Raw genomic sequence first — 25,939 nt, forward strand, 5'->3', positions numbered from 1 at the left:
ATATATACATGTTTGTTGAAATATCTTGGCAGCACCCCTGAAAGATCCATGGTACAATCCTAGCCCTGCCCCTCCCCCACCATCTCACTCAGTAAGCAGTGCTGCCATATAGTATGGTAACATGACATTTGATTGTAGTTGGATGTTTGGCAGGAGAGTAAGAACATTTGTATTTGTAAAGTTGCTGCAAAAACCCTATGAAGCACTTTTCACAATAACAGCATATTTCCTCTCATGCATCAACATACATCTTGAGTTACACATTAAATACGCACTAAACACAAACTGTTACATACCAACTGGCTTCTTAGTCAACATTAATTTCTGTTGGCTGGAACTACAGGAGAAGGTAAGAGAACTGTTTTCTACCATTCGCAAATTATGAAAACTGTAGAATTGCTTCCTCTGCCGATACAAGTAAGAGTGTCTCCCCCTCTCAGTTCTTGTAATGGTATGATCCATACTCCCCAGTAATTTTCCATTCTCTGCTAGCTGAGTGCTGCTTAGTAGCAAGAGGACAACACTAGTTTCAGCTAATTTGATGTTTTGAGACCAACTAAGCTATTTTTTACAATTTCTCTCTTTCAGTTCATGATTTCAGAGCCTATCTGCTTTAAAGTTAACGCTTTAAGAAAAATAATTATATAAAAAATAAATGAATTAATTCAAATTAATAGAGAACAGTCATGTTTATCACTTGCATTTATGTGTAGTATCGCTCCTTTTTCATTGCTAAGTGTATTTGTTTAAATAATTGTAGCACCCCTGAAAAATCTATGGTACTGTCTTAGTCCTGCTCCTCCCCCACTCCTCTGCCTTGTGACTCATGTGTTTGCTCTTGATTGTACATAGGCTAGTCTCGCTTGCAACTTTCTCTTCCAAGCTAAAGGTGGCCTGCATTTGAGGATAGCAGTGTAAGGTCACAGCTCTTTGTCTCTGTGTCAATTAACTTTGTACTGCTTTTTCATTGGAATCCTTCAGTGAAATGTAGTTTACTTCTAGATTATACTACTATACTATTTTGTGGCGTGCTTGCGATTTGTTAATATTAGCATAAATGTGCTTGTGTTTTTTAAATGAATTCACATTCAGCGATGTAATGTGTAAAATGTAATGTACAGAATGCAAAAACAGTGCATTGTTTTTTAGCCAGTTGATTTTTAGGGGCATAATGTGGTTCAGGGGTACTCAATCCTTTTCCCGCCAGCAGAGTTTTGTTCCAACCCTCCTTTAACACACCTTGTCGTAATTTATGACTTAAAAGGGTAATGAAATAGAGAATTAACTTTTCCTTGCTATTTAAACATATAAGAGGTATTATAAACTGTAAGTTTCAGAACTTAAAACTTCCTCCCCAATCTAAAAAGAGCATTTATAGTTGCCACCCTGCATAAACATCTAGTTTTGAAATCTCTGTGTTTGTGATGTCATGAGACATTGCTCATTTGCATTTACACACCCCACAGCATGCATCATCGTTGAAGGTGTACTAATAAGGAGAGAACGGCTCAAGTTACTCCAACACAGAGTAACACTACTGCTGCGAGGTTAGGATGTCGAGTAAGGTCATCAGACGTTGTTGTGTGCCTGGATGTAGAAACACTGCACCTCCACAATCACTGCATCGCCTTCCGAGGGATCCCAGCGTTAGGAAAAAATGGCTTAAGTTTATTTTTAACAATGTGCCTGAACGCTTCAGTGACCGATTACTTGTTTGTTCTGCACACTTTACCGTGGACTCTTTTGTGAATCACTCACAATTTGCTGCAGGCTTTTCAAAGTTTCTTTTATTGAAAGATGCAGAAGTGCCAACTATGTTGCACCCTGCAGTAATGCTGGTAAGTAAACCCTTTATTTCTTTCATTTATCAGTTTGTTTGTAATAAACAGTAAGCCGTCGTTCATTGCTAAGTAACCTCTATGTCAGCATTGGATAAACCTCTTGCTAAGTAACACCAACACTAAGCGTATCATTATTACACTGCTGCTTATCAAATCAATACATAAACGGCTAAGGAATATTTGTTTGAGTTGAATAATGCTGTTTAGATGCCACTGTACGCAATACATCATCTGACAATAGCCATGTTTCCACTATCGGGCCAAATGAGTGCATGCTAGTGCATTCCAGGTCCAGGTACATTCCCGCTGTCACTTACGATGCTTCATTGTACTACCTCGGGGCCATTACCCTTGGGCCAAACAAGGCCAACTGGGGATTGAGGCAGGGTCAGTGTCAAAGGCGGTGTTTTGCCAAGTTAGGTCAGAGGTTTCAGCACCAAGATTGCCAAACATGCTGGTTGTGTATCCAGCGCACAACGGTACAGGTTCAGGAAAATTAAAAAATTGCAGACACCGTACAGATCTGTTAAAACACACAATGGACGGGGGCCTGGGTAGCTCAGCGAGTAAAGACGCTGACTACCACCCCTGGAGTCGTGAGTTCCAATCCAGGGTGTGCTGAGTGACTCCAGCCTAGTCTCCTAAGCAACCAGATTGGCCCGGTTGCTAGGGAGGGTAGAGTCACATGGGGTTACCTCCTTGTGGTCGCTATAATGTGGTTCGCTCTCGGAGGGGCACGTGGTGAGTTGTGTGTGGATGCCGCGGAGAATAGCCTCCACATGCACTAGGTCTCCGCGTAACACACTCAACAAGCCAGGTGATAAGATGCACGGATTGACTGTCTCAGACACAGAGTCAACTGAGATTCGTCCTCCGCCACCCTGATTGAGGCAAGTCACTACGCCACCACGAGGACTTAGAGCGCGTTGGGAATTGGGCATTCCAAATTGGGGAGAAAAAGGGAAGAAAATCAACAAAAAAAAAACAAAAAAACACTATGGACAAAGCGGTGCCCAAAGATCATGGACGGTGTGCTGGGACATTGTCCCGCTGTTATTGGAGAAACCACTCTTGACATCTGGGTACAGTCGGTGAGTTGTCAACACTAACTTATCTTGCTAGCTAGGTAATGTTTACATATGATATAAACTCGATATTTTAGATAATGTGATACCTCAGCTTGAGCTTCCTTCTTGCTTGTGAAATGGGCAGGGTGTATGACGTTGGTACCAGGCGGTGTGTTAAGGCCGGATTTTAGGGCAACGTTGCGGGACTGATGGCCCGATGGTATGAATGCAGATCGATTTTGTCTTGCAGCTTTAGGTCCGAGGCTATTGGCCCCGGCTGGCCAGTTCATAGCCCTGGCGTGCACTGGCCTGATAGTGGAAAAGCGGCTAATGATAAAGTGTTGACACTAAGCTTTGAATTTGCCACAAAAGAACGCTCAATTATGTTTAACCATTGGCAAATAACACATTTTGTAACTACAAACGTGTTTATGCAGCATCTTTGGTAACACAAGTACAAATATTAATACGGTAATACTTGTACAACTAATTACAAATATAAATTTAACAAGGGGAGCAATTACCACACTGAAACAGACTGCTGTAATCTTTGTGGTTGTGCTGGTTAATTTCCTTCTGCTTCAGGATCTGACTCTGGCTCAAACATAAATGGCTGTATTTCAGCACTTGCCATCTTGAGCATCAAAACACATAACGCGTGTTATGGCGGGAGAATGGATACTTTTTTTTTTTTCAGTGCAGTGACGTTTGCCAATCATTACAAAGTCTTAATGGAGGAATATAATTTAAAAAAATTAAAATGCATTTCATGACCCCTTTAAATTAACGGGATCCTGAGGACTTTGATTAGCTGTCTCATGTGTGTTTATTAAATATGGAACAAAACATTGAATGAAGGTAGATCTCCAGTAGGATTAAGCTAACACGCTTTGGCTTTTTCTTTTAACATTGTCAATGTTTTCATTATATGACACTGACAGAAAATGAACTGTAGGCCTAATATAAAAAAAATTGCAGGGAGGTTGTCCCCATTGCACATGCTTACCTTGCATTCTTGTGTTGCTGTGGTGCCAGCAAACCTTCTTTTACTAAAGGTGGCGATAGAGTTAACTTCTATTGTTTGTGCCACTAAAAAGGGATGTGTTATTTTTCAGGTAGAACACATGACCGTAGTCAACCTCAGATGGAAAACTATCCATAAAAGAGAACAGTTTATATCAATGTTCACTATTGCGCCCCTTGTGGCAACGTGGGGAAAGCAACGCACAGTTGCTTGGTGAATTATAGTCTTGACACATTCATGTTCTTGTGTAGTATTTCTGGCCACAAGTTGATGATTTTTCCACTTTTTTTTCTTTTTTTTCCCTTTTTTTTTGTAGGCTTCAGTTACGTAATTGTTTGAAAATCAGAGGGAGTGGGTGCACGTTCCAACATTTCTCAGCGGGTGGGTGTTAATAGTCCCAGAAACTCATCTTTCTGCTGAGTTAATGGCGCTGCCAACTCTCCAACAATATCCAACATGTTTGTTATTATCTGTGGTAGTCTGTGGGATGGGGCCTTGCTTGGCCGTGACCAATGAGTTGCTTCTCACCCTGAAGAACTGACAAGTCATTGAGTGCTTTTACATGCACGTTCTTACACCGATTGTGCTTAATAAGCCGACAAAGTGTTTGTGGTCATGTAAACAGCCTAAACAGTGTTCTTTCATCAGGGTTAGGTCATAAAATGGTGTAAGCAAAAAAACGATTGACACATATAGCCTAGATTGACACAAATAGCCTAGATTTTTATACATTGCCCTGATTTCTTGTTGCACGTATACACCTTTACTGGCATTCTTACCAGTTTATCCAGTGTGTCATGTCAGTTCACATTTTGACGTCAAAGGCAGGATAACCCAATGATTTCAAGTCTCCTGTAAACACGGTTTTCTTGCGTTGTCATATTTTTTGAATAAGCTGATTTTTTATTTATCGGCGTACTGGTGTGCATGTAAATGCACTCAGTGTACTGCTGAGGTCTGCTTAAAACTTTTTTCTCTGCAAACTCAAAGCACATATCACAAAACATTACAGCAAGACCTCATTTGTAATCCATGGTGACTTTATATCCATGTGTTTTTGTGGGGTTTGTCTAAACTTACCAATAAAGTAAGAATGCAGTCTGTGTTCTGCCTTCGCTTTTCACTGAAGCCGTGCATGAACGTATAATTTACGGCGAGCCTTGGAGGGACAAACACACATCACACACTTTCACAGGACAAAGTCACTCTATGAGTTGCATCTTAATTCAGTATTTTACAATAGTTTACATTTGCGCAGTACTCCTGTTCTTATTTTGGCAAGCTTCACGTTGATTCGCTGCCAAAATGGGGTGTTGCAATGCATGACAGGGAAAGGAGAGAAATGTCAGTGGCAGTCATTTAATCTATCACCCCTGTTCCATTTCTTAATGGGTGAGATTTCAGAAACAGTAGTCTGTAGGTGTGACATCCCAATTTTGAGTGCAATACTGAGATGCCAGCTTTAAACGCACTTCATAAACTCAGCTCATATACTCAAGTGCATTACCAAGATAAAACAAAGCCAGACAACTAGAGCCGGAACAGAACTACAGGAGCAGCACGGACCTGACGTGTCATTTGAAAATCTTGTTATCCAGATGATATCGAAGCAATAAGGACACCTCTGTGTCATATCACAGATTAGGTTGAGGGATATGAAGGCTTGAATGTTTTAACACAATGTGCCCTCTGAAGTTGTGCAACCCTGAAAATGGTAAAAAAGCCCACAGATGGCATTACTGCTGGACGGAAACTTGACCTAAGGTAGACAATATTTGAATTTTTTATTCACCGCTTAATTCACATGAATGATGCAACTCCAGTTGCCTTGCTTACCAGCAGCTGAGCTGGTGGACATTTTGTGTTATTGCAGTGAAGAGCTTCAAGTATGAAATGGCAGAGTGGGGGAGGGGATCTAAAAGAGACCTTGTGTAAATCTGGCTCTCAGTTGAAGCTGCAGTGTGCACAGTTTACTTCTGTTGTGCCGTCTTTTGGTTCCAGTGAATCTAGAAAGTATTTTCAGCACCAGTGCCTGAAATGTTTTCCATTTCATGCACCTTAATGGCAATTTTGTGAGTTTTGAAAGTAACAATATTTAATTACTCTGATAAGCAAAGAAAATTATTTTTAGCATAAAATGTATCTGTTACTTTGATCCGTAGGTTATTTTTTGAATGCTTTACAAGAAACTTCCCAGTTCCAACCAAAACATGGGAGAGATCTATGATATGAAGCAAAACTAGTCTCAACTGGTTTCAACCAGTTTCTGCCAGTCGTGTCTGTGAGTTCCTGGCTGTATTCCTTTTCCAATACAGTAGCAATGGAAAATGAAAGCTGTGAAAGGAGGTTTTTAAGTTGGATTCAGATTGTACTTATTTCACCAACAACCCCATCTGTTTTTAATACTTTTCTTTTTTACTTTTGGTTGTTTTCATGGCATGGATTAGCTCCTTCTAATGTTTGTCCTCCCCTAGGAATTCAGAGAATGGTATATTCCATTGCAGAGCATTTATGTTTCTACTTTGTCCTCTTCGATGTGTCAGGATTGGGGAGGAGCTTGGCAAACCTTTGTTTCTCATGTCAGCAGTCATGTTATTTTTTACAGTTTAAGCCATCGTTGTGTTATGCAGATTTAAAAATGATTAATTAAAAATATTAATTTAATATACGCATTTGTCGAACACAACTTACAACTAGGAATGATACCATCACAAGCAGCTAATTATAAGAAGCCAACAATATTAGCAAATCCACAATATCGAATTTCCAAAGTAGACCACAATATTATGAAGATAGAGCAGAAGTATCTTTACTAGAGAGCAATGTTTAATGTACTGCTATTCTCCATAAAGTGGCTTATTCCTGGCACCAGGCCACTCCCTTTTTTTTCTTGAGGCACTTTTTTTTTTTTTTAGCAAAAGCTGTAATCCTCTAAAACTTGTCCACCCTATTTTTCCGCAGATTGTATATAACTTTGTACTGTTGGTCATTATAGCTGCAAGATTATGTACAGGTTTTTATTTTTAAAAAGGAGGCTTAAAACTCTATATGAAAAAGCAACTTAAAATGTCAAATTAGTAGTGTACATGCGTAACTGTCTGAACTGCCCGAAACATTACATCGTAAGTAGTAGCCTAATATCAAATATACAAGTAAATGGATTAGCTGACATTGACACTCGCTTCTATATGTCATGTACAATTTTATTTGAACTGTTCCATATGATCTTAGGGGATGTGAAATTTGAAGACTATCTTTGCTACTTGTTTATATAGGATAAAATATGCATGTGGGCTTTCATCCAAAGAGAGACAACCGAAGTTGTTGGATGTATGGAGAATAAAATATTTGCTTGAATAGGCTAAATTAGGCTTTTTGGAAAAGCCTGATAAAGATTTTATATTAGTCCCTCTTGACATTTTTGCATAGTCTGACCTTCTGCTATAGTTACGTCTGTGTTCACAGTATAATTAGAATTAATTTTAAATAAATAATCATGCAATTTTGTCACGCTCCTTTTATTCAAAGGAAGCTGTGCATCATCACACCCCTCTTTTTTGTAATAGTATGATCCCTACCTCTCTAATTTTTTTGCCGTTTTGACTGTGCACATTATATAGGAGTGTGGGGGAAGGGTGATTGTTCTCACTTCCATGAGTTTTACCCCCACTAAAATGTAAGGACTTCTTTCCCTTTCGCATTTTATACCAAACCCCCCCCCACTGTATAATTAAATGGAATAGCTTTGCAGTGGTCTAGACTCTAGAGTTTGCTTTGGTTTGTTTCATTGTGGAAAGGCTGTTCTGGTCACTGAGGGTCAGATGTGATTTGGTGTATTTTTCAGAATAGTTAGGACCCAGTAAAGTTACATTTTCAGTTGAAGGAGTCATCATGTGATTTAAAGGCATCCCTGCAAACATGGTAAGGTCCAAGAAACACTCCCCTCCCCCTACCATTTACTGTTTTTGTGCTCCTTGAGGTAAGGTGCCCTTACAAAAACTTTTTAACTTTCCACAAGTTTGCAGTAAATTGGTCACTTATTATTTTCACATGCAAATGAGCTTTTGATTTTCCGCAGATGTTTGCCAAAGTTTGCAGCTCTTTGCCCGTAGAGGTGAACCTCCAGCAAACCTTTGGAAACTATGGACAATTTACAAGTTTGCGGCAAATTTGCCATGAACTCTCGATTTTCGTAAGGGAGGCTAGACGTGCTTGGATTCCTTACGACTAATCGTGGGCCAAGCTTGAGAACTGCTTTATTAAAGGTTCTACATACTTTTTGTATTATTAGACCAAGAAATCTGTGTGTGTATATTTGCATTTATCGAAGGTAGCGAGCACTGACTGGAGATGTTTACAAGCTTAATGGTACTTTGCATACATGTCAGACCTGTGACTAATGGACCTCAGTACACTGACCAGTTGTTAACTTCTGTTGAGAACTGGGGCAGTTGTGACGTGAAAGATGTATTGTTCCCCTTGCAGTTCTTAGAATGTTATGGCCCAAGTTGCCAGTAATTTTCCCATTGTCTGCTCTGCTGTTACTTGGAGGGTGGAGCTGCACTGCAGTGTAACTGTGCTTCAGAACAACATTTTTGCTAGTTTGATATTTTGAGAGCAATTATTCTATTTTAGAACGGGTCTAAGTTTAAAGACCATGTAAACTTTAAAGTTAACAATTTAAGAAAAAACATATAAATTAATTACATTTTAAAGAGAGCAATCATATTTATCTCTTGCAGTTATGTGAATACACATTTTTCATTGTCAATTTATATATGCTTAGGTGTTATGTTAAAATAAATAATGATAGTGTCACCCCTACAAAAACTATGGTACAATCCTAGCTCCGCCTTTCCCCCCACCCCTCCCCCATGTGGCTCAGTTTTAGTGCTAGGCTGCTGATTGCAATTCACGCTTGCAAATTTCTCCTACAAGCAGAAGGTGGCCTGCATTTGAGGATTGCAGTGTAAGGTCACAGCTCTCTGTCTTCTGTAACTGTCTCCTTTTTAACCTTGTTTATGTCTTTTCATTAGAATCCTTCTGTAAAAGTGTGGTTTATGTGCATTGTACTACTTTAACTTTATACTGCATTTGACTAAATGTAATATTATCGATGTCGGTTGTGTGCTTGCGATTTGTTTTAGTAATTGTATGAAAGTGCTTGCGATTTTTTTATTTTTTTAATTATTTTTTTTAGCAAATTAACATGTAATATTGACTAGTTACTTAAATGTGTGCTAAAAACAGCATTTTTCAACCAGTGGAACATAATGTGGTTCGGGGATACCTCAGTACCTCATCCTCTTGGAGATTTCCCTTCCAGCTCAGTTTAGGTCCAACCCTCTTACTCACCTGCTGATAATTTACTAGTGATTGTAAAGGACTTGGTTAGCTGGCTATTGTGTTTTTCAGAGGTAGAACTTATCTGCAGATGGGAATTGGTAGGACTGAGCACTTTTTGTTACACCAAAGACGTGTCTACGCTGGAAGCGTTGTAGGTGCACGTCACCATGAATCAATCAGCTGTAGGCTGATTTTGATTGATTTGACTTCGATTTTGATCTGATTTGAGTAGATTTAGATGTTTAGATTAATTTTTGGTATTTTTTTTTTTAGTTACAATGTGCATTTGGCTTATGTATGAAAGAAAATCTCTCTGCTAATGCTGTAAATTATACAGGAAACCTTCTAGCTTAAATTACGAAAATATTTACATTACGAAAATATTCACTTTTAAAAATGATCAGCAGGGCCCAAACTATGCAGTTAAATTGCTATTTATTTAACAGAATAATCAACACTTAAACTGGAGCAAACTTTATTAGTAAAAGATTGATCTTAGGAATTTAAGAATCGATATTGAGATCGTTACAAAAAAGATTGGGATTTGAAGTCGGTATTTTTACCCAGCCCTACTAGAGACTAGAAACATCTCTAGGTTGCTTTTATGTAGTGGTCAGAATTTATTTAAATAAATAAAAAATAAAAATCTAGTTTTTTTTTTGTTTTATCGACGATACTTAAGTGCCTGACTGAAGGCATCAGGCACTTCCAGTGTAGACAGCTTTGTGTATTATAATGGGAGCAGTTGCGTATTTGTGATGCGTCACAACGTGTCACTCGTGCCCTAAAAGCTAACATGCTTTTGGCTTTTTCTGTGAACAATAACAAAGTTTTCATGTTCTGACCCTACCGGAGAATATGACTTATGTTAACATTTAGAGACATTGCCAGCATTTCATTACAGTTGCTTGAGGTTAATTGCGAGGACTGCTTGCATGGTATAAAGAGAGTACTCTTAAAAGCACTCCATTAATACTCCAGTACCAAGATGAAGTGCAACCAGAGGACCAAAGTAGGATCAGATAGCTCAGAGGAACCACAGGAGCAGCATTTACCTGACACGTAAATTGAAACCAACTTTGCATTATCCAGAAGATCGAAAACAAAAGGCCGCCTCTGTCATATCATAACAGGTTATGTTGTGCGATGAAAGGCTTGACTGATTGAAGAGAGTTTGCTTAAGTTGCACAACCTTCAGGGTTAAAGGTTGTTTATTTTAAAAGAAAAGCTAGCAACCCACAAGTAATATTACTGCTGGACAGAACATTGTCATAAGGAACCAGAGGAAGTTGGGTGTGGAGAAACATGTTACTTGCAAGTTGGAGACTAAATTAGACAACCCTGGAAACTGAGCCAGTTAGATTTATCTTTGTCTTTTCCCATTTAAATCACATTAAAGATGCAACTGTAATTGTTTGGATTGTCAGCATCCCAGCTGGTGGCCATTTTGTGTTATTGCAGTGCAGAGCTGAAAGTAGGTCTATAAAATGGCAGAGTGGAGGAGGGGCTCAAAGAGACCTTGCTGTAAAGCTCCAAGTTGTAGCTGCAGTGCGCACCATTTACTTTTGTTATGCCATGTTTGCTTCCAGTCATTGTAGGCTTTATGGTCCATTGCCTGAAATATGTTTAATATCATATACCTGCAGAGCAATTTTTGTGGATTTTGAAAATAATGTTTTATTACTCAGACAATGAGGAAGGAAACAAAAGATCAAAATTAACTTGGTAGCTTAACCTGCTAGTTAGTTTCTGATTGCTTAATAGGAGTTGCCAAGTGTGTCAAACATGAAAGATCTTTAACCCATAGCTAAACCGGTCTCAACTGGTTCCAGCCAGTTTTTGCCAGTCATGACTGCAATTAGCTGGCTGTGCAAATAATAGGATTGCAAAAAAACATTTGGTTAAGATGCATCAGAGTTTTGTTTGATATATATATTTCACCTCTTTGTTCTAATACTACTTTGGGTTTTATTTTCATTATGGATTAGCTCCTCCTAAAGAAACTTTTAAATAGGAATAATTCAAACAGCTATACAGTGCCATAATAGAGAATTTCAAAAATTGACCAGAATAGTATTAAGCTAGAGCAATGTTGTAATTGCAAAACAGTGGAGAGCAACGAGTAATAAACTATTATATTTTTCTCCCCTTTTCCCCCCAATTTGGAATGCCCAATTCCCAATGTGCTCTAAGTCCTTGTGGTGGTGTAGTGAATCGCCTCAATCCGGGTGGCAGAGGATGAATCTCAGTTGCCTCCGCATCTGAGACCGTCAATCCGCGCATCTTATCACATGGCTTGTTGAGCCTGTTACCATGGAGACGCGCGTGTGGATGCCAACGCTATTCTCTGCGGCATCCACGCACAACTCGCCACGCGTCCCACCGAGAGCGAGAACCACACATTATAGTGACCACAAGGAGGTTACCCCATGACTCTACCCTCCCTAGCAACCGGGCCAATTTGGTTGCTTAGGAGACCTGGCTGGAGACACTCCGCATGCCCTGGATTCGAACTCACGACTCCAGGGGTGGTAGTCAGCATCAATACTCGCTGGGCTACCCAGGCCATGATCTCCATAACCTTAATAACATGGCTTAGTTCTGGCACCAGGCCTCTCCATTTTTCCTGAGATCCTTTAGCAACCAATCTAATCTTATGAAACTTGTCCACCTTATGCAGTTTACACACTGATACTATGCCACTTTTTTAGAGGCAGTGTACATTTTATTTTATTCCCATGGGACCATACTTTGAAAAAAGAAGGTGCAACTCTTCTATATGAAAAATAGAACTACAACGTAGCTTCTAAGTGTTATAATTAATCATGGGTACTTTGTCATCTGTCCACCTTGTGCGATAAGCACATACATTACATGGTAGTTTCTCAGGACAAAATTAAACCTTGTAGAGGAATACAACATCAATAATGGATCTCCATTAAAGAGAACTTCTGCTCCACGTTTTTCATTTTCACATACCCAGATCTTGATTTATATGTTTGTGAGGTACAACATTGTAAGTGGGAATCACCTGGCTAATGCATCATTTTAGTGAGTGATTTAGTTGACATCTGCTCTAATAAGAACCAAGTTCACTAGTACTGAGTGAATCAAAAGTGAGTCAGATGTTAATTCAGCAACCATTCCAGCCAATTCATTGAGAGAGTCATTATAAAGATTCGACCTGAGACCAATTTATGAGTCTTTTTGACCAATGAGTTAAAAAGAACTGGCACATAGGAGCTTTTGTTCGTGAATTGGACTACACTGGTCGTTTTGCATTTTTTTGTTGTGTGGAACCAGTGAGGACAATGCAATAGAATGTGTTGTCTATTTCGGTACAGGAAACACTGCGGCTAATTGATTATGCAGGGAAAAACATGGACCTTGATCCAGAGAAAAAACACCAGCAAGCACTGTAATACTTTATGCTGTAAACTACATGGAGGATGTACTTTTTGCTATTAAATTAGTATTTGGGAAAAGCTTGAATAATATTAGTCCATCTTGCAATTTTGCAGATCCCTGTGTGGCAAAGATTGCTGTAGGACCTCACCTTACAGAACCTTTTGAATATAATAAAGCATTTTCCACCACTGAAAAGCTCTGCTTGTGGTTGATGTAGTTGATGAATTAATTCATACTACTGAAATTTTTGTTTAGAATTTGATTTAGAGCTACTCTACTAAAAATTCACACCTGGAGCTAGCATTTAGATGATTGAACCGTTGTGATTCACAAAATTCGACACTTCCCCTGTTTAAATACATTTCACATATTTCCCCCCAAAATCAACACTTGTGAAAAAAGTCTGTAGTTTCTGTCTGCTGATTACTGATCGACTGGGCGTACTGACTGGTAACGACAGAAATGAATATATGGACTTTAATTCCGTGCTGCTCTACTCCGAACTCCCTCTTGGAGCTGGCATTAAGATGATTGCAATACTGCCGTGACAAGCAAATTGAGTCCTCTGCATCGAAAACTAGTGCTGCACAGGAGTATCTGTTTTGCTTATGGTTGTCAAAGTCCAATGTGCAGAGATATATTGAATCTGTGAACACAGCAACGCACTATAAATTTAGAATTTAGGCAGCTTTTTTTATGCACCCCCCCCTGGTATTCAAAAGAAGTTGTGCATCTGTTTCACACCCCTCTTTTCATAGTAGTACGATCCTGCCTGTCTGTTTCTACTATATGAACTGAGCACATTATGCAGTAGTGGGGGAGTGTTCTCACTTCCATGAGTTTTATTTTAAGGACTTCTTTCCTTTTCTCATTTTATACTTACCGGTAATTTTTTGTGTGCGGCCTTTTTTACCCACTGCATAATTTAATGTTGTCGTTTTACAGTGATGTTTTGGAGTCTGGCATGGTATGTTTAGGCTAATTGTGGCAAGGTTCTTATTGGCTGTTCTGGTCACTGAGGACAGTTTTTACTTAAGTTTCACTCTGCTTTTGAAACATACAATAGAGAGGACGATGTGAATGTTACAACACTGTTTTCTGGTGTAGGAGTTAACATGTTTTAAAAACACCTCCGCAAACATGGTAGAGTCCAAGCCAAGTTCCCCTCCCACTTCCATTTAGGCTACTCATGTGATTCTTGCTATCAGTGCTTGCATTCTCTCACGTCTAATCATGGGCAAAGTTTGAAGCCGCTCTTAAAGATTTATCTCCTGAATTGGTAATGTGTGAACAACAAATCTTTGTGTGTATATTTGAAAATTTTCTTGGAGGAGATCTTAACAAGCTCAATGCTGTTTGGCAGACACGTTAAACTTCTGACCAGGTAGACCTTAGATGAAAACTGACCAGTAGTTCATGTCTTTTGGGAACTCGGAAAATAGACCTTTTTCACAGACTGTGATGACGTGTTTTCGCCTTATTTAGCTGCGTAAATCTAACAATCTTCTTTATATGGTCTTTTTTTTTTTTTTTTTATGTTTTTTTATTTTTTTTATTGAGTGTAAGTTTTTTTTTTTTTTTTACCCAATTTGGAATGCCAAATTCCCAGTGCGCTTTTAAGTCCTCGTGGTGGCGTAGTGATTCGCCTCAATCCGAGTGGTGGAGGATGAATCCCAGTTGCCTCCGCATCTGAGATCATCAACCCGCGCATCTTATCACGTGGCTTGTTGAGCGCGTTGCCACGGAGACATAGCGCGTGTGAAGGCTTCACGCCATCCACCGCGGCATCTGCGCTCAACTCGCCATGCGCCCCACCGAGAACGAACCACATTATAGCGACCACGAGGAGGTTACCCCATATGACTCTACCCACCCTAGCAACCGGGCCAATTTGGTTGCTTAGGAGACCTGGCTGGAGTCACTCAGCACACCCTGGGATTCAAACTAGCGAACTCCAGGGGTGGTAGCCAACGTCTTTTACCACTGAGCTACCCAGGCCCCCCGAGTGTATGTTTTTAACATTATGCTTTGTGTTATGTTACCCTAGAATTAGTTTTAAAAAATGAATTACCACAGCTGCGAGGGGGATTCTATTACAGCTGCTGAGAGAGTGACAGTAATTTGGCATCTTCTCCCAATTGACTGTCTTAATCCACCGCTCTCTTATTTTTATTTTTCGTCTGGAAAGTCATTCGTATGTAATATTGGACTTTTCTTTTGCTCTCGGAGCAAATGGGTAAGTGAAAATAATATTTGCTGTGGTCTCCCATTCACTCCCATTCACCGCTGTCCAAGTTTACCCTGCAAATGTTTACTTTCACATTCCGAAACCTGGAGTGTTAAAAAGGTCTATTGTGACATGCAAGTAGAGCTGCAACTAATGATTATTTTGATAATCGATTAATCTAACGATTATTTGAACGGTTATTCGACTATTCAGCGATTGTTGCAACGATTAATCATTAGCTCTTAACCGACTATTCAGCTTGTGCCCTGACTTAAAAGATTGTATTAAACGTGCTTACTAACAATAAAGAGAACAAAATCATCTTTTATAAATACCTTTAATTGACATTCACTGAATTAAAGGGAAAAAACTATTTTTATTAAGTTTAATTCAGTAAAGAAATTCACAGCAAAAAATACTTTTATCAAGTGTTTTTGTCTTGTTTTCCATTTAAAATAGTTTAAAAATCCTTAAAACAAGATACATTTACTTGAGAAGCAACGTATAAGATATTTAGACTTGCTTTAAGAGAATGTATATTAAATATAAGTGTATTTTGTATATAAGTGTATTTTTTTTACTTGGTTATACTTCTGCGAGTGCAGTAAAGACTAAATATACTTATATTCAAGATCTATTCTCTAAAAGCAAGTCTAAATATCTTATATGCTGCTTCTCAGGTGAATGCATCTTTATATATATATATATATATATATATATATATATATATATATATATAATATATATTTTATTGATATTTTATAATATATTCAACATTCTCAGATAACAATTTTTTTTCTGCAGTATACAGTTGAAGTCCTAATACACCTTAGCCTAATACACTTTAGCCAAATATATTTAATATATAAAGGAACCACGCTCAGTTTTTCACAATTCCTGACATTTAATCATAGCATTCCCTGTCTTAGGTCAGTTAGGATCACTATTTTAAGAATGTGAAATGTCAGAAAAATGTCAGTAGAGAGAGTTATATATTTCAGCTTTTATTTCTTTCATCACATTTCAAGTGGGTCAGAAGTTTACATATACTTTGTTGGTATTTCGTAGCATTGCCTTTAAGTTGTTTAAATTGGGTCAAATGTTTTGGGTAGCCTTCCACAAGCTTTTCACAATAAGTTGCTGGAATTTTGGCCCATTCCTCCAGACAGAACTGGTGTAACTGAGTCAGGTTTGTAGGCCTCCTTGCCCGCACACACTTTTTCAGTTCTGCCCACAAATTTTCTATCAGATTGAGGTCAGGGCTTTGTGATGGCCACTCCAATACCTTGACTTTGTTGTCCTTAAGCCATTTTGCCACAACTTTGGTGGTATGCTTGGGGTCATTGTCCATTTGGAAGACCCATTTGTGACTGAGCTTTAACTTCCTGACTGATGTCTTGAGATGTTGCTTCAATATTTCCACAATTTTCCTTCCTCATGATGCCATCTATTTTGTGAAGTGCACCTGTCCCTCCTGCAGCAAAGCACCCCCACAACATGATGCTGCCACCCCCATGCTTCACGGTTGGGATGGTGTTCTTCGGCTTGCAAGCCTCACCCTTTTTCCTCCAAACATAACGATGGTCATTATAGCCAAACAGTTCCATTTTTGTTTCATCAGACCAGAGGACATTTCTCCAAATAGTAAGATCTTTGTGCCCATGTGCACTTGAAAAATGTAGTCTGGCTTTTTTATGGCGGTTTTGGAGCAGTGGCATCTTCCTTGCTGAGCAGCCTTTCATGCTGTGTCGATATAGGACTCGTTTTACTGTGGATATAGATACTTGTCTACCTGTTTCCTCCAGCATCTTCACAAGGTCCTTTGCTGTTGTTCTGGGATTGATTCACACTTTTCGCACCAAACTACATTCATCTCTAGGGGATAGAACGCGTCTCCTTCCTGAGCGGTATGATGGCTGCGTGGTCCCATGGTGTTTATACTTGCATACTGTTGGTTGTACAGATGAACGTGGTTCCTTTCAGGCGTTTGGAAATTGCTCCCAATGATGAACCAGTTTTTTTTCTGAGCTCTTGGCTGATTTCTTTTGATTTTTCCATGATGTCAAGTAAAGAGGCACTGAGTTTGAAGGTAGGCCTTAAAATACATCCACAGGTACACCTCCAATTGACTCCAATTAGAAGCTAAATTAGGCTTGACATAATTTTCTGGAATTTTTCAAGCTGCTTAAAGGCACAGTTAACTTAGTGTATGTAAACTTGTGACCCACTGGAATAGTGATAGTCAATTAAAAGTGAAACAATCTATCTGTAAACAATTGTTGGAAAAATTACTTGTGTCATGCACAAAGTAGATATCCTAAACGACTTGCCAAAACTATAGTTTGCTAATATGAAATCTGTGGAGTGGTTAAAAAATTAGTTTTAATGACTTCAACCTAAGTGTATGTAAACTTCTGATTTCATCTGTAGTTCCTAAAGTAAATGTACATTGTTATAAAGGAGGTTTAGATATTTATATAGGAAAACAAGCCAAAACAAATCTCAAATGTATTTTGTTGCAGTGTATAATGGGGCGAAGACTACTCTCTCTCTCACCTTTTTGTTCACTTTGATCCATCTTTAACTCACAAAAAAACAAACTCTCTATTATTAATAAAGCTGCGTATTGCCAATTTTCTTCACAATAAGAAATGCACAGTGACATATATTATGATTCAATAAGTCGTGAGCCATCACATTATAATCTAGCTGCATTAAGCGTGCTCGCTCGAGGGATGAGTGTCCGCACGACAGAGTGTCTCAGCCGGGTGCAGTTTCAATCTCTCCCCCTTAGATCGGGACATTCACACAACTCATAGAAGAGGCACTGGCCACACAGAGAAATGCCAGTTTCGGAGTTTGTAGTTATTTACATGACCTAGTTCTGTATTATTTGAACATTAATAAAGCTATAACATATTAAATATAACTGCATTAAAGATGTAATGCCAGGGTGTTTCCTTTAAAGAGCTCCGGCTCCGCTTATTCCACAATGAGAGTGCTTCTGTTTTTACTTATTTTGTATTTTTGAATTATAATTCCCTCATACTTTGCGATCTACATCACCTGAAGCTTTTTGGAAAGTTTAGAGTGCATCTGGAATGTGAGCTGTGTAATTCTTCCTCTCCTCTGTCAGGCGTGAACAATTTTGTCGACAATTTTTTTTAACGTTGACTAATCGTTTCAGCCCTACATGCAAGTTAGTATCCCCCTCTCAGTTCTTACAATGGTATGGCCCGTACTCTCCAGTAATTTTCCATTGTCTGCCCTGCTGTTACTTGGTAGCAAGAGGGTGGAGCTACACTGCTGTGTGATTGTGCAACACAACTAATTTCAGCTAGTTTAATAGGTAATTTCAGCTAGTTTAATATGTTGAGGGATCTCAACATATTAATCTATTTTTGAACAGATCTCTATTTCAATTCTGTTTCAGAGCTTGGTCACTTTAAAGGTAATCCTATAAGAAAAAATGAAATCTGAAGAAATGTAATGAATCAAAATTAAAAGAGAATCATGGTTTTTCCCTTGCAGTTATGTACAGTACGGCTTATTTTTTCAATGTCAAACATATTAGTGAATTTTTTGGAATGAATTAATCGTAGCACCCCTGCAAAATCCATGGTACAGGCTTAGCTCTGCCCCTCCCCCATCTTTACTGGTTTTTACTGCTAGTCTGTTGATCACACGGAGGCTAGACACGCTTGCATATTTCTCCTCCAAGCAGAAGGTGGCCTGCATTTCAGGATAGCGGTGTAAGGTCACAGTTCTGTTTTCTCTGTTGCTGTCTCATATTTAACCTTGTTTATGTCTTTTCATTAGAATCTTTCTGTGAAAGTGTGGTTGATTTTACAAGATATACCAAATGTAATTAACTGTGATATTTTCGCAGTGGGAAAGGTTATTGCGATTTGTTTCTAGCATTAGCAGGATATTGATAGCTAAATGTATTAAATAATAAAAATAAAAAAAACACTGTGTAATGTGTTTTATTGAGAAATGCCTAGTATATGTGCTAAAACGTAATTTTTTTAAACCAACATAATGTGGTACCACGGTACTCTGGAGATTTTCCTTTTAGCCGAGTTGAAGTTCAACCCTCTAACTCACCTGCTTGTAATGTACAAGCGAGGACCTTGATTAGCTGTTTCAGGTGTGTTTGATTTAAACTTGGAACAGAGTAAAGCGCAAAGGAAAATTGTGTACCTTTGTGTTAGCGTTAATGAGCTTTAGCTTTTTTTGGTTAACAACAGGGACTAAAAATGTTTCAAGGAACGAAAATGAAAACCGAAAATGAACAAATTTTTTTGCAGAACGTAACTGAATATCAGAACAAAGTGATTTTCAATTGTTCCAAAGTGAAAACTTTATTTTGAAATGCTGGTAACTGGTTATAACCGGTTAATTTTGTTCCAATTATTTATTTCATGAAACTAAAGGCCAAAGGGTTTATCACAGTAAATCTTTGGAATTACACCACTTCATGTTGCCCCCAAAAAATGTGCTTTGATCCTGAAGGAAACTGCTGCATCACACATTTCTTTGCCTAATTGCCCATTGTGGATGTTGCATTCTCTGAATGAAGACTTGTAGTTATAAATACTACATACAGATACAAGGAAAACATTATTAGAGGTAAAAATTACACTTCTCAGTTGTTTCCAAGTCTTCACTGAATTATTGTTAGATACGGTGCATTAATACAGATTTGATGCTGCCGGGTTTAGACTCAGAAGCAGATCTGTACTACTATACTTAACCAGGGCCTGAAATTCAATTTTTTGTATATCAGAAATTGTACAAACTCGCCAAAATCTCATGGGGGGCTACTTTTCTCAATTCCTGTATAGGTCAGATGGAACCAGGGTCAGCAATCAACTTTTTCATTAAGGGGCAATATTTGATTTCCAGGGGTATTTTTTACCTTTACTAGGGCAAACATTTTTCTATTCTAACCTTATAAAATGATCCTGTCATCCTTTTATGTTAGAATTTAAACAATTAATTCAATTTGATAAATGGCATGTTTCAATAATTACAAAATTGCATGATCTGTACATTACATAATGTGTATTTTTACTGAAACAAAACTTTTGAACCGCGGTGCCAATTCTTACCGAACCGTGGGTGGCGAACCGTACAGTTTTTTTTTTTTTTTTACCGAGAACCGTTACACCCCTAATTTATACAAAATAATGGATTTTTACTAATTTCTAAAATAAATGAATATAAAATAGTTAACTGAACTGTATTCAATTATTGTCAAAATATATAGCTGCATTTACATGATTGTACCTTGTCGAATGTCAAGACTGCCTGCAAAAACCCTCCATAAACTCACCGATGCATTAACAGGATGACGTGAAGCCAGAAGCAAGATCAGATAGCTCAGTGGAATCACAGGGACAGCACGCACCTGATGTGAAGATTGAAACCATCTTTCCATTATCCAGGAGATGCCTCTGTCATATCATGTCAGGTTATGTTGTGAGAAAACAAAGCTAGAACGATTGAAAACACTTTAAATTTGTGTTGAAGTTGCACAACATTGACCACGTTTACATGCCCTTTAGAAAATGGTTTATTCCAAGGTTTTTGCAGAAAGCGGCATTCTGAAACGTCATGTAAACGAGAACACCGATTTCATCACCCCGTTTAAGGGTTTAAGAGAAAGCGGTTTACCACACCTATATATCTCTCCGAGAACGTGGCTTAGTGTGGCCATGTAAACACATAAGTGCCGTTCTAACAGGTTTTTAAGGAGAACTAGCATCATAGAATGGAGCCCGACAACAGGTCAACACAGCAGAAATAATAAAACATTTCTTGGAGTACAATGGGAAAAACACATACACTATAAACTATACTTTTACACACACTACTGTAAAATATCGATGGTCCCTCACGTTCGCTTATGCGCTAGTATGTATGTTAGAGGGAAACCCCACTATTGCAGCACAATGCACTGCATATCGCGATGGAAAGTTACTAGAATATCTAGTTATCTAGAAATAAAAGCAAAGCAACGGAGAATAAAATATTGAACTCTTCCTCAGATACCATGTTTGTGATTTACACAAGCTTTGCGGGGAAATTACGTTGCTGTGGAGAAAGCTGCTTACGGGAGTAAAGAGAAGGCAGCTTATACAGTACATGTAAACAGGAACGCCGCTTTCTCGCAATAAGCCGCTTTCTGTTGTAAATGTTAACGTAATCATTGATGATAAAGCGTGATTAAAAGCTGCCAACGCACCCTTTTCACATTTTCGGGTTTGGAATGCGGAAGTAAACTATAGTGGAGTAAACTTCTTAAGCGGTGAATGGGGAAACCACAGCAAATATTATTTTGCGCTCCCATTTGCTACTGCAACAGAAAAATTCCAGTATTAGGTTCCCGTGACTTTCAAAACGAGGAGAAAAACCGGAGATTGGATTACGGCAGTCAGCAGAAAGATGCCAAATCTATGGTCACTCCCTCTGTGGCAGTGTTGACTAGTTTTTTTAGTTTTATTTATTTTTATTAATTAATAACAAGAAGAATAGTGTTTATACTAAATAATTAAATTGAAAATATAAAAGGTTTCCATTGATTTACGCTGCGAAATAAGGTGTAATCATGCCATAGTCTGTGAAAAGGGTCCAGTTGGAAAGCAAAAGAATCAGCCTGAGCAGCAGTCGAAACTTTGACTTACTGAACCAGAGAGATTCGGACAAAAGCATGGTTCTCAAGCTGGAGACTAAATTAGACAACCTTTGAAATTGACCCTCTTCAGTTTACTTTTTTGTCTTTTCCTGTTTAATTCACATGAATGGTGCACCTGCAGTTGTTTGACTTGTCAGCAGCAGAGCTGGTGGCCATTTTGTGTTATTGCAGTGCAGCGCTGAGTATGAAATGGCAGAGTGGGGGAGGTCTTAAAGAGACCTTGCTGTAAATCTGGTTCTCTGTTGTAGCTGCTGTGTGCACAGTTTACTGCTGTTGTGCCATGTTTGGTTTCAGTCATTTTAGAAGAATTTTAAGCCCCAGTGCCTGAAAGCAAGTTTGACAATTTTGTAAATATTTTATCACAGACAATGCGCAATGTTTATATAGGACATCAAAGATCAGTTCATTTTAAAATTGGTAGCTTGATCCATTAGTTAGTTCCTGATTGCTTTACTACAAACCTCGAAGTGCTAAACTGACACCTCAGAGAGTTCTATAGGGCATAGCCCATTTTTAAACCAGCCTCAGCTGGTTCCAGCCAGTTTCTGCCAGTCATGGCTTTAATTAGTTGCACATACAATTGCATCTGAAGAGTAAAGCTTGTTTTTCCCTACAAACATTTGTTGTGTTGGAGGCTTTTAAGATGGATTTAGGTCATTTTTGGTGTACATATTTCACCAACATTTTTCAGCTTTAGTTGTCTATGGGTTTACTTTAGCTCCCAATGTTTGTTCTCCCTTGGAATTTGGAGAATTGTATATTCTATTGCTTGGCATCTCACGGGGGGCTACTTTTCTCAATTCCTGTATAGGTCATTGGAACCAGGGTCAACAATCAACTTTTTCATTAAGGGGCAATATTTGATTTCCAGGGGTATTTTTTACCTTTACTAGGGCAAACATTTTTCTATTCTAACCTTATAAAATGACACTGTCATCCTTTTATGTTAGAATTTAAACAATTAATTCAATTTGATAAATGGCATGTTTCAGTAATTACAAAATTGCATGATCTGTACATTACATAATGTGTATTTTTACTGAAACAAAACTTTTGAACCGCGGTGCCAATTCTTACCGAACCGTGGGTGGCGAACCGTACAGTTCGTTTTTTTTTTACAGAGAACCGTTACACCCCTAATTTATACAAAATAATGGATTTTTACTTATTTCTAAAATAAATGAATATAAAATAGTTAACTGAACCATACTCAATTATTGTCAAAATATATAGCTGCATTTACATGATTGTACCTTGTCGAATGTCAAGACTGCCTGCAAAAGCCCTTCATAAACTCACCGATGCATTAACAGGATGATGTGAAGCCAGAAGCAAGATCAGATAGCTCAGTGGAATCAAAGGGACAGCACGCACCTGACGTGAAGATTGAAACCATCTTTCCATTATCCAGGAGATGCCTCTGTCATACTCTGTCATGTCAGGTTATGTTGTGAGAAAACAAAGCTAGAACGATTGAAAACACTTTAAATTTGTGTTGAAGTTGCACAACATTGACCACGTTTACATGCCCTTTAGAAAATGGTTTATTCCAGGGTTTTTGCAGAAAGCAGCATTCTGAAACATCTTGTAAACGAGAACACCGATTTCATCACGCCGTTTAAGGGTTTAAGAGAAAGCGGTTTACCACACCTATATATCTCCCAGAGAACGTGGCTTAATGTGGCCATGTAAACACATAAGTGCCGTTCTAACAGGTTAAGGAGAACTAGTGTCATAGAATGGAGCCCGACAACAGGTCAACACAGCGGAAATAATTAAACATTTCTGGGAGTACAGTGGGAAAAGCACATACACTATACTTTTACATTTACACACACACTACTGTAAAATATCGATGGTCCCTCACGTTCGCTTAGGCGCTAGTATGTATGTTAGAGGGAAACCCCACTATTGCAGCACAATGCACTGCATATCGCAATGGAAAGTTACTAGAATATCTAGTTATCTAGAAATAAAAGCGAAGCAACGGAGAATAAATTATTGAAGTCTTCCTTGGATACCATGTTTGTGATTTACACAAGCTTTGCGGGGAAATTACGTTGCTGTGGAGAAAGCTGCTTACTGACCGAGACGCATGTATATGGGAGTAAAGAGAAGGCAGCTTATACAGTGCATGTAAATGGGAACGGCGCTTTCTTGCAATAAGCCGCTTTCTTGCAATACGCAATATGCCACTTTCTCGCAATATGCCGTTTTCTTGCAATAAGCCGCTTTCTGGTGTCCATGTAAACATAATCATTGATGATAAAGCATGATTAAAAGCTGCCAATGCACCCTTTTCACATTATTGGGTTTGGAATGCGGAAGTAAACTATAGTGGGGTAAACTTCTTTAGCGGTGAATGGGGAAACCACAGCAAATATTATTTTGTGCTCCCATTTGCTACCGCAACAGAAAAATTCTGTTCGGAGATTGGATTACGGCAGTCAGCAGAAAGATGCCAAATCTATGGTCAGTCCCTCTGTGGCAGTGTTGACTAGTTGTTGTTTTTTTATTAATTAATAATAAAAAGAATAGTGTTTATACTAAACAATTAAATTGAAAATATAAAAAGGTTTCTATTGATTTACGCTGCGAAATAAGGTGGAATCATGCCATAGTCTGTAAAAAGGGTCCAGTTGGAAAGCAAAAGAATCAGCCTGAGCAGCAGTCGAAACTTTGACTTACTGAACCAGAGAGATTTGGACAAAAGCATGCTACATACAAGCTGGAGACTAAATTAGACAACCTTTGAAATTGACCCTCTTCAGTTTACTATTTTTGTCTTTTCCTGTTTAATTCACATGAATGGTGCACCTGCAGTTGTTTGACTTGTCAGCAGCAGAGCTGGTGGCCATTTTGTGTTATTGCAGTGCAGCCCTGAATATGAAATGGCAGAGTGGGGGAGGTCTTAAAGAGACCTCGCTGTAAATCTGGTTCCCTTACGACTCAGTACACTTGACGTTGCGTAGTTACGCATATGGGGAGTGCCTTCATACACGACCTAGTTGAAACCTCTCTACAATAACACCAATATTCTAATATTAGCTATGGTGTTTGAGCCCCGCCTGTTTTGCCGCTATAAAAACAGGTCCACAGACACCATTTCTTCAGAATTTCTTCCTTCAAGAAAGCGATCATCTCTTGTCTAGAAGCCTTCTACCTTCGCCGTCGATATACACAAGTCAGCGGGCGGAATCTTCACGGGAAAACTTTCCGCTCCCCTGCAGTGTTCAGGCGAACATCACACCGCCTCGCCAACTGACGCTTCGCTGGTGAACGGGCCTTAGCATCCTGATTCCCCGCAGCGCATCGGCAGGGTTTGTGTATCCTTACAAAGCAATTGTATAATGTGTATTGTATACTGTGTGATATAAATATAAATATATATAAATTTATATATTTATATATCTAAAAGTGTCACATATGTGTTTGCGTCTTTTTAAAGATGTCGTTCCGTAAGTGTTCCTTGTGCGAGAGGCACATCCTGCCGTCAGATCAGCATGAGAGCTGCGTTTACTGTCTGGGCCGCACCCATGCAGAGTCTGCTTTCATGGAGACAGACTGCCCTCACTGTGAGGGCATGAATCTCAAGACGCTTCGCTCGTGAATCACCCTCATTCTGAGGGATGATTCAGCCTCAGTTGCCCTCCCACCCGCCTCTTCTGTGATACCCGAGTATTCACACGAGGAGGCACGGCGGGGCCGCGAGGTCGAGCAGGATGACTTTGAGGTGATCCTTGTGGCGGCACGCCCCGTGAGCCCCTCAGTCTCTCTGAAGCGCATGTTTTCCGATATGCTATGTGCGAGATGAGCTCCGGCCTTCTGAAAGAGCGCGCGGCCACGTCTCGTGCGGCGGTTCTGACACTGGGCATAATAATGACGATGTCATTATGTTTCTCACTGCATCAGGCGAGTGGTCAGTGGATGAGGCTGCCGCCCCTCCCCCCAGCAAGGGTAAGGAACGTGCATGCGCCACTGACAGGGAGATGCTCCGCGTCCTTACAAGGGCGGTCGAAGAGCTTCACCTTGAGTGGTCTCCCCCAGAGGAACCTGAACAGTCTCGCCTTGAATGGTTCCAGCAGTCCGAACGCCGTCAAACGGCAGCATCCCGCAAATCTGCCCCATTCTTCCTCGAAGTTCATAACGAACTATCCAAATCCTGGCGTGCAACCTTATACGGCGCACTCGTGTAGTGACGCCATCCTCTTTAATGTGGATCACGGGGAAGAAAACTGTTATTAAAGTGGCACACCTCTGCCCAGCGAGTAACAGGGCGTGGAAATCGCACTGCATACATCCTTCCAAACCGTGTCGACAAACGTC

The 25,939-nt window shown here is 39.2% G+C and overlaps 1 protein-coding gene across 5 annotated transcripts in view; it reads left to right on the plus strand.

Moving 5' to 3' along the window:
* atf7ip (activating transcription factor 7 interacting protein) overlaps nt 1-25,939 on the plus strand; it is a 63,778-nt gene that overhangs the window by 14,217 nt on the left and 23,622 nt on the right. Inside the window, exon 1 of one of the 5 annotated variants that reach the window (XM_051702432.1) lies at nt 219-349. The exons of 1 other annotated variant lie outside the window; for it this stretch is intronic. Coding sequence is in view for 2 of the 4 variants with exons in the window: in XM_051702428.1 (XP_051558388.1) it covers nt 1,815-1,838 (24 nt within the window). In the remaining 2 variants the exon portion in view is untranslated. Of the gene's footprint in view, nt 1-218; nt 350-1,560; nt 1,839-8,833; nt 8,902-25,939 lie in introns of those variants that run through there. 3 more of the 5 variants (XM_051702428.1, XM_051702429.1, XM_051702431.1) reach the window with 3 other exon arrangements.

The sequence above is a fragment of the Myxocyprinus asiaticus genome, chromosome 7, assembly GCF_019703515.2.
Source record: "Myxocyprinus asiaticus isolate MX2 ecotype Aquarium Trade chromosome 7, UBuf_Myxa_2, whole genome shotgun sequence".
NCBI lineage: Eukaryota > Metazoa > Chordata > Actinopteri > Cypriniformes > Catostomidae > Myxocyprinus > Myxocyprinus asiaticus.